The sequence below is a fragment of the Pelmatolapia mariae genome, linkage group LG4, assembly GCF_036321145.2.
Source record: "Pelmatolapia mariae isolate MD_Pm_ZW linkage group LG4, Pm_UMD_F_2, whole genome shotgun sequence".
Lineage (NCBI taxonomy): Eukaryota > Metazoa > Chordata > Actinopteri > Cichliformes > Cichlidae > Pelmatolapia > Pelmatolapia mariae.
Window position 1 is genome coordinate 925,539 of NC_086230.1, and position 12,048 is coordinate 937,586.

Genomic DNA, 12,048 nt, shown 5'->3' on the forward strand with positions numbered 1-12,048 from the left:
ATGTCTTTCCTTCAACTCCAACAAAAGTTTCAGTTACCTCAATCACATTTTTTTTCGTTATCTTCAAATAAGGAATTTTGTTCAACAAAACTTTTCAGACTTTCCACTGAAGCCACTAAGTCATACTTACTTTGATATAATTCGGAAAGCAGATTTTAAACATCTGATATCTCAGTTTGTCAAGTGCTTTACAATCCCAGGTGATTCTGATCGAATTAAGAACACATGGGCTGAAGACCTCGGTGTTCCTCTGTCTGAGGACCAATGGTCAAATTGTTTGTCCAATATTCAGAAAGGCTCAACAGACGCCAGATATAAATTAATCCAGTTTAAAGTTATTCACAGATGACATTTTTCTAAACTTAAACTTAACCGGATCTATAATTCTGTATCCCCCTTATGTGATAGATGTAATATCGGTGAAGGTTCCCTTGCACATCTATTTTGGCATTGCCCTGTCTTGAAAGCTTTTTGGAGCCAGATTTTTACATGGTTTTCAAACCACTAGTACCACTAGATAGTACACTGGCTATACTTGGATCATTTGCATCAATCGAATCTTTTTCCTTTTCACAAAAACAGATAATTACAATGGGTATGCTGGCTGCAAAGAAACTTAATGAGATGGTGTCTGTGGCCAGGGTGGAACAGATAAGATTTGCAATAAAGTGCAATAATCTTTTCTGGCATCGTTGTATTTTTACTCAGTTGTATATAGCATTTTTATCTTATTGTATATTTTATTCTATTTTATTCTAGTGTATATAGTATTCTATTTTATTCTATTCTGTACAGTTGTGTACTGTATTTATTCTTATTTTATTTTATTCTAATTTTTGCTTCATAACTTTTGCACTGTCCACTTCCTGCTGTGACAAAACAAATTTCCCACGTGTGGGACTAATAAAGGTTATCTTATCTTATTTGATAGAAAGGGGAATCTGGCGAGTTTTTGTACGATTTGGCAGCCATTTCTAGAATTTTTAAAAATTAACTGATCATAATTTATGCCTCACATTCCGCGTGAATTTTCTTATTTAATTTTACTCTTTAGTTAGTTAATATTGTTATAATTTTTTTTTCTTTTGTTTCTTTTTTCATGCTTATAAGTTCACAAAGGCTAAATGTAGTAATTGTCCTCAGTTGAATCTGTATAAGCATGCTGTGTTTAATTTAAAAACAAAAAATAAAATATATTTAAAAAAAAAATCTAGATAAAATGATCTCACGGGCCAGATATAAATGTACGCCGGGCCGGATGTGGCCCGCGGGCCCTGAGTTTGACACGTGGTTTAGGCGGTGGCTGTAACTCAGGAGGTAGAGCAGGTCATCAACTGATCAAAAGGTTGGTGGTTTGATCCCTGAGTCCTCCCGTCTGCATGCCAAATATCATTGGGCGAGACACTAACCCAAGTCGCCCTGTGATGCATCCACTGGAGTGTCAATGTCAGAAAGAAAGAATGCTTGTGTGAAGGAGGTATGTTGTAGCTCTTATTTGTACTGTACTGGCTTCACTTTGATGGTGTGTGCAGTTACATGTGTTTGCTGCAGGCATGTTTACATGTCTCTATTTTAGTTATCATTTCTAGATCCTTGAGCTCACACGATCCTTTCCCGATTCTCGTTATGAGTTTTTGTTTTTAAGTCCTAAAACGTCCTTTTCTACAGCAGACTGATGGGACAGTGGTGCAGAGACTTCAGGACTTGCCTCCAGCATTAAAGTAATCCACAGTTAGTGGAAAACAGACACGTGTGCGATGGCTTCATGTGCGCATCCATACTGAGTTCTACACACATTGTTGTGCGACTGGGAATAAACTCCTGTGCCTGTGAAATGAAATGATTTGCTTGCATTATGTTTTTTATGACATAAAATAATTCTGTGCTGGTCATGTATATGTGTGTGGGCTGTGTATTTTATGTTGGCAAACTATTCATTAAACAAAACCAAAGAGTGTACGTACAGTTAAAGGTCAGGGAAGTACATGTGCTTTCTTTAGACTGTTTGCTGTAATTTAGTTGTTTAAATAACATCTAGAAACTCTGTTATTTAAAATGTAAACATTGAAAGCAGACCTATAACTGGTGTCATTTTCAATATTTTCAGACTCCTTACTTCTGGCCAACACAGAAATGGGTCCCAGACGACTCTGATTATGGTGGGTATCCTGTGATATGAACTTACCTGCACTTTGTTTCTACTGGAACCTGCAGGCGGTGTCATACCTCAGTCACCACATATTAAACATTTACAGTGGGATGAAAAAGTGTGGGCAACCTTGTTAATAGTCATTATTTTCGTGTATAAATCGTTGGTTGTTACAATAAAAAATGTCAGTTAAATATATCATATAGGAGACACACTCAGTGATATTTGAGAAGTGAAATGAAGTTTATTGGATTTACAGAAAGTGTGCAATAATTGTTTAAACAAAATCAGGTAGGTGCATAAATTTGGGCACCACAAAAAAAGAAATGAAATCAATATTTAGTAGATCCGCCTTTTGCAGAAATTCCAGCCTCTAAACGCTTCCTGTAGGTTCCAATGAGAGTCTGGATTGTGGTTGAAGGTATTTTGGACCATTCCTCTTTACAAAACATCTCTAGTTCATTCAGGTTTGATGGCTAAGAAAACAGTCCTCATGAACTGGAAAAATAAAAATAATCTTAATTCTAACCAGTATAGAAATTATCTATTAGATTACATTAGTCTTGATACAGCCTCTGCCACCACATCAGATCAATTGCTCTGGGCTCCTTTGATCAGCTCCATCACCTAGTGGGGGTGGGGGGTCATAGTTTGGTCCCACCTTCACTATTGTGATTGGTGTGGGGGTAGGGACAGGCTTAGGGCGTCGGGGGGTTCCCCAGGAGCATCTTCCTTGGGGGGCTCAACCCGGGGTAGCGGTCATGGCCAATTAGGGGCTCTGTCGGCTCTTAGGTGACGGTTTCCTCGTGGCTGCGTGCAGCGGGGCTAGGGGAGGGTCTGTGCTGACGGACGTGGGTTACTGACCTGGTAGCCTGGCTGCCCCTGGGTGGATCCGGGACGGGCGTGAGGTTCTGGGGGCGCTCCGTCTCTGGGCTGGGGCCCTGGCCGGGCCTCAGGGGTTTGGGTCCTGGTTGGTGTGTTGCCGGGGTTGTGGGCGGGTGGGTGTATGGGGGCCCAGCCCTGGCGCAGGGTGCCGCCGGTGCATCGAGCCACCTGGGGGGCTCTTCAACTGGTGGGGGAGGATGTCACATCTTGCAGGAGCTTTCCTCTCCTCAGGAATTCTCTCTGCAGGAGGGGGAGATACAGGAGAGGTGGAGGAAGATCTCAGCCTGGGCGTCTATTGTCTTGTGTAGTCTGGAAGATGAGTGGATGATGGGGTGGGTGCAGTTTTCTCTGTAGTGGGGTCGGGTGGACTGTCCCGGGCTCTGTGGGGCCGGGTGGCGCTGCTGCACTTGGCCCCGGTCCGGATGGGCCTGGGCCCCCTTTCCCTGGCGGGTTGCGGAGTATGGGGGTGCCTACTGGGGTCAGCGGGGGAGCTGGCCCCAGGGAGGGGTCACTTGCCCCTCCCTTCCTTCCCTCCCCATCTCCAGCGGCCTCCCTCTTCCCGCTCCACCACAATCACCCACACATGCAGGGCCTTGGGGTAGGGGTGTGTCACCAGGGTGCAGAGGAGGCATCCCCCCCCTCTGTCCCCTTCTGGCTGCCTGTGCCTCAATTTTATCCCACGACTTAGACATTCACATTACTCACACTCTCATTACACATACATATAGGATCTTGGGGGTGGGCACGCTACACAGAATCCAAATTACCATCAGGGTGTACAACCTCACCCCTGGCGTCGTTGCCCACCTCTCAATTTTAAATACACGTAGACATTGAGGGCTAGCAGGAGGGGCTATGCGCTTACCTGCTGCTCTGGCAGGTAGCTCCATGCCCTCCTGGGTTTTAAATGCACCTTAGAACACACATACATCAACACTACATATGAGCGGGCGGAGGGAGGTTTGGAGTCTTCTCACACCCCCGTTCTCTGCGGCCTGCTGGAGCGGGGGGGCTAGGAGGAGGAGTTGGCCGTCCAACTGGGGTCTGGAATGTGGGGCCTCCCTGCTGCTGCGGAGTCGGGGCGGTCTGCTTCTCTCCACCGCAGGGAAAACGGTAACGCCACCTGGGTCTGGGTGCAGTTTCCCCCTCCAGGGGCAAGGGTACCTAGACCCGGTTCTTAGAGTACGCTTGGGGAGTGTGATTGTGTGTACAGTGTCTCTTTATGTCTGTCTCCACGTTGGTTGAGTGTGGAGTAATTGCCTATGAGAGCATGAGGGTGGGAGTGGATGTTTGTATCTGTGTGTGTCTGTATGTCTGTGTCTATATGTCAGGTTGGGTATCAGACGCCACCTCTCTGGGGACATCTCAGGTCCTCCAAGGTTTGGAGGCCCATCTCCCCCCACCACTTCCCCTGCCGGTGGCGGACGCCCCCAGACATCGGTGCGTTGGTGGTTCTTTGTGTCCGGGGGTGGGCGTCCAGATACACACCAGCTCACTCCTTGGCGGCTGCTTATCGAGGCCTGGAGCCTGGGGCTCGCTCGGGCCACTTCGGAGGTGGGGTGCCCTCGGCCTCTCGGCCCGGGGCTCGGTCACTCAGGCACAGCCGGCTGCCGGCGGAGCTCACGGGCACGTCACTGCAACCCCCCCTGGCTTCTGCTCTGCGGCTGCTGAGTGACCCCTCATCTGGGACTCTCCTCAGCTCTTTCTGGGATAGTGGCGCGGCTGCCCCTCTGTTGGTCGTCCTTGGTCTCTTGTGTTCTGGGGGCCTCTGGATGTCTGGAGTTTTGATCTCCTCCACACCTGCTTCATGCCCTGGAGGACGGGGCAGCGGCCCTCCACACCCTCTAGCAGATCATTACATGAAGGAACCTTTTAAAAAAATCAAGCGCGTCCATGCTCACAGGTGTACACACGGGTGATCACACACACAAACTACACCCTTTTTGGCTCCTACCTCAAAGCACACTGTGCGCTGTCAATCTTACGTGCTGCACAACAATGTTTAACATTTAATATTTACTGCCATATTCCCATATATCATTGTGATGTTGTTTATTCTATTACTCTTGTTTTCTTCTGCTTGTTTTCTTTTTTCTTTCTCAACAGGTGATCCAGGTGGTCAATATGCATTTTTTTTTTTGTCTGCTTATTCTGTTGGTTTTTGTTTTTTTGCCCTTTTTCCCCGTCCTTCTTCCCAGCTGTTTTTCTTTCCCTCTTTCTTTCTCCCCTTTCTTTCCCCCAGTAAAGTCTGTCCCGCATACAACAAGTAAAAATAAAATAAAGAATTAAAGGTGAAACAAATAGACCATTACGGCAAGGCTGGGATGGTCCATTTGGTAAAGTAAATCCGTTGGGCATCTTTCTTCGCCTTTAGACAATAATTCTAATGGCAAAAGATCCAAACGGGACAGGCAAAAAAAAAAAAAAAAAAAAAAAGGTTTGATGGCTTCCGAGCATGGACAGCTCTCTGTAACTCACACCACAGATTTTCAATAATATTCAGGTCTGGGACTGAGACGGCCGTTCCAGAACGTTGTACTTGTTCCTCTGCACGAATGCCTTAGTGGATTTTGAGCAGTGTTTCGGGTCGTTGTCTTGTTGAAAGATCCAGCCCCGGCACAGCTTCAGCTTTGTCACTGATTCCTGGACATTGGTCTCCAGGATCTGCTGATACTGAGTGGAATCCATGTGTCCCTCAACTTTGACAAGATTCCCAGTCCCTGCACTGGCCACACAGCCCCACAGCATGATGAAACCACCACCATATTTTACTGTAGGTAGCAGGTGTTTTTCTTGGAATGCTGTGTTCTTTTTCCTCCATGCATAACGCCCCTTGTTGTGCCCAAATAACTCAATTTTAGTTTCATCAGTCCACAGCACCTTATTCCAGAATGAAGCTGGCTTGTCCAAATGTGCTTTAGCAAACCTCAAGCGGCTCTGTTTGTGCTGTGGGCGGAGAAAAGGCTTCCTCTGCATCACTCTCGCATACAGCATCTCCTTGTGTAAAGTGCTCCGAATGGTTGAACGATGCACAGCGACTCCATCTGCTGCAAGATGATGTTGTAGGTCTTTGGTGCTGGTCGGTGGGTCGACTCTGACTGTTCTCACCATTCGTCGCTTCTGTCTATCCGAGAGTTTTCTTGGTCTGCCACTTCGAGCCTTAACTTGAACTGAGCCTGTGGTCTTCCATTTTCTCAATATGTTCCTAACTGTGGAAACAGACAGCTTAAATCTCTGAGACAGCTTTCTGTATCCTTCCCATAAACCATGATGGTGAACAATCTTTGTCTTCAGGTCATCTGAGAGTTGTTTTGAGACCCCCATGTTGCTACTCTTCAAAGAGGAGGGAAACTTACAATTGACCCCCTTAAATACTCTTTCTCATTATTGGATTCACCTGTGTATGTAGGTCAGGGGTCACGGAGCTCACCGAGCCAATTTGAGTTCCAATAATTAGTTTTAAAGGTTTTGGAATCAATAAAATGACAACAGTGCCCAAATTTATGCACCTGCCTGATTTTGTTTAAACAATTATTGCACACTTTCTGTAAATCCAATAAACTTCATTTCACTTCTCAAATATCACTGCGTGTCTCCTATATGATATATTTAACTGACATTTTTTATTGTAACAACCAACGATTTATACACGGAAATAATGACTATTTACAAGGTTGCCCAAACTTTTGCATCCCACTGTAAATACAGAGAATGACTGGTAGGAGTATTAATGGATATAACTCACTTAAACTAACAATAAAACTTGACTGTCTGTTTTTAGGTAAATATATTTAAGTTGAATTAATTGACAAAAGTTTTGTATTTTAATTTTTTCCCACAAAGATAAATAAAAACGTTCTCGCCTGATCTTCTCAGAAACAAATCCTGATCTTTTTCAAAGGGAGCGGAGCCGGTTTGAAAAAGCCTCCAATGATGCACTCAGCAAACAGCGTTAATATTTTCAATGTTAAACATTTCCTCAAATAATAAGTGGAACACCACAAATGCAGCCCAGGAGAAACAAGCCTGTGTTGAGTCAGTGTGCCAACATCATACCAGAGCTGTGCAGGCTGCACCGGTCGCACAGTTGTTGTTTGCTTACAATGCTGCTCCTGTTCTTTGTGCTGGATTACTGCAGCATGAAAACACTGGGCTAATTTTATGACATCGTAGGACAGATCGAATCATTTGAAATAATTCATGCGAGTTAAAGCTGCTAATAAACCATTTTACTTCCATACCTTTAATATAGTAACAGTATAAAGCAGTAACCTGGAGGACATAGAAACAACTATGAAATTACCAGGATTTATATTAAACAAAGACATTTAAACCAGTAAATTATAAAGAAAATAATGTTGTTTATAAAAAGACTGGTTTTGTTTATTGTAGCTAATAATCTGATGAATAAAAGTTAGTTTTATTTTTTAAATAGTCAGTTTGCAGTGACTGTGTTTTTATTGTGTTTTGTGGTTTTAGCTATTTACCTGGCAAAGCGCAACATCCGGAAGAAGGGCATGTTGGAACCACATGAACAGGTATGACAATGTTTCTGTTTCTAGATGTGTAAGTGCATGAGTAGCACAATCATTATTCCATTATTAATTGGAATACATTAAGTCTATGTATACTGGTCTTCAACTCAATAAGGCTTCTCAGATTTAAGCTGGAAGATTTAAGTTGAAGGCTGATGTCACAGAATGATACTGAAATAAACCAACAGTGCAATTTTGGTTCTTCTTGTTTTACTGTTTTCTTATTTGAAGCAGCAGGAATGAAATGGTGATGAAGACATTTAACTTTTCAAACGTCACCAGCCCCGGCCTCATACTTTCTGCCTCGATTGTGCCGCAGTGGCTCCTTTTACTCTGTGGGCCCTCTTTCTGTCTTTTTGATGCTCACCTCCTCTTCACCTTTCTGTTTCTTTGGCATCTCACCGATCAGAGGCTCTCTTCATCTCCTGTTTACAACAAGAATGCAATCAGCACGTGCTGATTAAACTCTTAAACTAAAAGGGATTTTCACCTTGCTGTATGTTTGTGTTTCAAACAGGCACATTACAATCACCTCCATGAATGGCTGAACCACAAATGGGATTTCATTGTGATGCAAGCAACTGAACAGTATAAGTAAGTGACACTATCACTTCTAATAGATGGGAGTAAAAAAGTTTGATTTTTGGATTTATACTAAAACAGTGGAACTGCTTTAAATGGACACGATTGGTGAGTTATATTTAGGAAACTGTAAAACAGAAGCCCTTATTCTTGTGTACACTTTTGGTATTTATTATCTCACCTTTTCAGCCATTTCCTCTTGAAAATATTTTTGATCATTTTGATTTTTATCTCTGAAGAAGTTAAATATTCTTCCTTTAATTGCATCAACATATCTTTGACTCTCATACTGGGAGTGAACAGCTACCAAATGCAAGCTTGACACAATCAATCCCAGACCTTAAACTGTAGTGGAACGAGGGAATCAGCTTACCTGGCTGTTAAACTATTGGATAGAGACAGACAGTGGGAGGGAGAGGAGGATGGACACACCTGGATCAGGCTCCATGACAAACTGTTTCCTGACAGTAATAAGCAGGCTGTTACTACACAAACAGATACCTTCTTGTTGGCTAGATTTCAAAGCTCCACCTACAGCTGCTTTTTTCCTTCTACGTCAGATGGTTTGTTGATTTGATTAGTTTAGGTTGAAGGACAACCTAAACTAATTCATAACAGTTCCAAGGAGAACTTCATCGATGGTTCTGTGTAACAAACCATTTTTGGGGTCAGGTTAAGCAACAGCCACGATACAAAGTAATATGGGCTTTGGTTTGCCACAGTCATCTGATGGCACCGTATTTTCCAACCACCTGCATACGTCTTAGAATTGTTGCACATGCCATGTGCTGCAGTTTGCTGCAGTGTGGTCACTAATGTACAGTGATTGGTCCTGATGCTGTGACGGGTCTTGTAGGCACTTCTGTCATTTGGTTTTAGGTTTTCACAGATGATTTCCTCTTAAAACCCCACTTACCTGCTTGTACATGTGTCAGGGCTGGCAAAGAGAGGAAGAAGCCAGATCGCGTGGTGTTTGACTGCCAGGAGAGGGCGTACTGGATGGTGAACAGGCCTCCGGTCAGTCTTTCAAACTCTGTGCTGTCTACATGTTTTAATCTCATTTATAATCGTGATCTGTAATTGTATTATTTAGACTGTATTTATCTTGAATGTGTGTTCTGTGTGTCCAGCGTTGTGCTCACAGTGCCATGGACTGTGGTCCAGAGAGGCTCGTTGACCCAAACACAGATGAGGTGAAAGGTCAGTAAACATAGAAACCCACAAACAGGTGTGGAGCCACGACTGTGTTACATGATTACATGAACTTAAAATCCTCTTTCTGGAGACTCAGTCTAACATTATAAAGCACTGTATGAGTGAAAAATGGTACCGTAAATACCATTTAAATACCATGATACTGTAAATACTCTAAATACTGTAAATACCCATTTCCACATCAGTTTTCAGATTTTAATTATATTTCCAAATTTACGAAAAGCTACATGTTTCTGTTATAAGTGGTGAATAAATTAGAGGCAGAGACATTTTAGGAAAGCTGCTGAAGACACACAATGAAACTAAAACTATCAGTATATAAAATATTTCCACCAGTGGGAGCATCAAACATCCCTGTTAGCTGAGTGAGGTGACACTAGCTCCTGTCTGTCCTGTTAAATGCATAATATCAGCTTGTTAGTCTCTGATCCTTGGAGGCACTTCTATACTGTAATAATCAAAGTGAAATCCATCATGGCACTGTTTCATTGGTAATTTTGTGATGGCAGTAGAGCTTCAGTTGGAGTTTTGATTGGATGCTCAACCTTCTATATCTGTATTTATTTTAAATATTAAAGGAAAGGCTACTTTCTTTATACTGTATTTACAGGGTTAAGATATTCAGAAAACGTATTTATTGCATCTCCCTTCCTTCTGTTTTCCTCTAACACAGATCTCTTTTCTCACATGAAGATGAAAGAGTAATGCAGAAAGGTTTATGTGTGTCTACACAGTGGGGTGAAAAAGTTTTCACAGGGTCATTTCTGGGGTGGATTTACTGCCACACTCATTCCTAGAAAGACTGGTAACTGTCGAGAAAGTTCTCCACCTGTGGAGACATAATCTTTATGTGGAGACATAATCTTTATGTCTTTTTTGCATGTTTGTCACACTTCAATGTGTCAGATCATCAAACAAATCTGAATATTAAACAAAGATAACACGAGCAAACACAAAGTGCAGTTTTGTTCACAGAGAGAAAATAAACACAGATCCAGAATTTACTAAATGAAGAACACAAGAGTACTTCACAGAAGTCAAAACAAGGCTTCATAGTAGTGAAACCTTGTAATGGGCACAGAAGCAGGAGGGTAACGAGACAACTACAAAAAAGAGACCAATAAACCGATGGATCAAACTCCATGGTGATGAAGAAAAGACATGTGCAAACCAGAAATAACTTTGCTTAAGTAGCCAGACTTTATATCCCCACTGTGTGACATTATAGTGTTGTGGTGTGGTAAGTGGTCATTGTACTAATGAGCAAAACCAAATTGGCTGCCCTGCAGCAGACTGGCAACCTGTCCAGGCTGTACTCTGCCTTTCATCCCATGGCAGCTGGGATGGGCTCCAGCACTCCAGAGAACCTGAATTAGATACATGGAATAAAATGGATGGATGGAAATGGACTATCCGATGAACCTTGAGGATGGTTTGATGGTACAGTCTTCCACTGTTACCTCACACCATGCGGGTTCTGGTATCAAACCTCCAAATTTGCTGGGGCATCAATTTGGCCAAAGGCATGTTTGATGGAATAATGAGTCGTTCTGAATTGTTTATAGGTGTGAATGTTAGAGTTTGTGGTTGTCTGTCTCTGTCTTAGAAAACTTATTCAATTCTAGCATAGGGGAAAAGCACTGATATTGATATTTGGCTGCAATTGTCAAAAAGCTTTGCAAAGTTAAGTAATCATTTACCCCAGAGGAACCATTTCTGCTTCAATAGACCTGATCTAGACCCGTAGCATCAAAACGTCTTTCTGTATTTAATCATACTTGTTAAGCTTATCACATAACGAGTACTACTGCACCAAAAAAATGCTTCCATGAAAACTATTTTATGATTTTTATTTTATAATTCTTTTCTTTCAGAAAACCACTTTTGATATCTATAGACGCAAGGTAAGTCTTAATTTGAGTTGCTATTGAAAAATTAAAAATATGCATGCATAAATACACAGCTTTAGCTGTACATAGGTACAAAGGTACTTTAGAAATGGAAATAATGCAAATAACGATTCTGTGTGTGTTTTATTCTAGAACTTGTTCTATCAACAAGCTATCATGAGGTCCAAGGTCAAATCTAGCGTCTCTCTGGGAGCGTAAGTTTCTTTCTGGTACCAAGACACAGATTAACCCTGCAGATGCCCCGCCCCTCCCTGAGCCTGGTTCTGCTGGAGGTTTCTTCCTCTTAAAAGGGAGTTTTTCCTTCACACTGTCACCAAAGTGCTAGCTCATAGGGGTCATCGGATTGTTGGAGTTTGTTTGTGCTATCATCTGATCTTTACCTTACAATATAAAGCACCTTGAGGTGACTGTTGTTGTGATTTGGCGCTGTATAAATTAACTGAATTGAACTGAACTGTAGTTTTACTTGTTCATTGGGTTTTAAAAACTGGGATATATCGACAAAGAGTGATTCAGAAAACCCCTATGAGAAGACCATCGAGGGAACAGTTCAAACACTCTGCCCAGGATAGAGTTACCAGGGCCCCGCCCTGGAGCCAGGCCTGGGGAGGGTGCCTGAGGGCAAGCGTCTGGTGGCCCGGCTGGGCACAGCCCTAAAAAGGAGAGGCACCGTAGGGGTCAGTTGCATTGTGAGCAGGGCGGCGGCCAGGAGTGGAGGTCCTGGCGGACCGATCCCCGGCTATCAAGACTGGCAATTGGGACATGGAATGTC

General features: G+C 42.9%; 1 protein-coding gene across 1 annotated transcript in view; it reads left to right on the forward strand.

Annotated features, from left to right (window-relative positions):
- The window catches only part of rgs9a (regulator of G protein signaling 9a), a 59,064-nt gene that overhangs the window by 22,107 nt on the left and 24,909 nt on the right, over positions 1 to 12,048 (forward strand). The window contains exons 5-11 of the mRNA XM_063471049.1: positions 2,108 to 2,159; positions 7,514 to 7,572; positions 8,087 to 8,163; positions 9,087 to 9,168; positions 9,282 to 9,344; positions 11,241 to 11,270; positions 11,409 to 11,470. Coding sequence (XP_063327119.1) covers positions 2,108 to 2,159; positions 7,514 to 7,572; positions 8,087 to 8,163; positions 9,087 to 9,168; positions 9,282 to 9,344; positions 11,241 to 11,270; positions 11,409 to 11,470 — 425 coding nt within the window. The remainder of the gene's footprint in view (positions 1 to 2,107; positions 2,160 to 7,513; positions 7,573 to 8,086; positions 8,164 to 9,086; positions 9,169 to 9,281; positions 9,345 to 11,240; positions 11,271 to 11,408; positions 11,471 to 12,048) is intronic.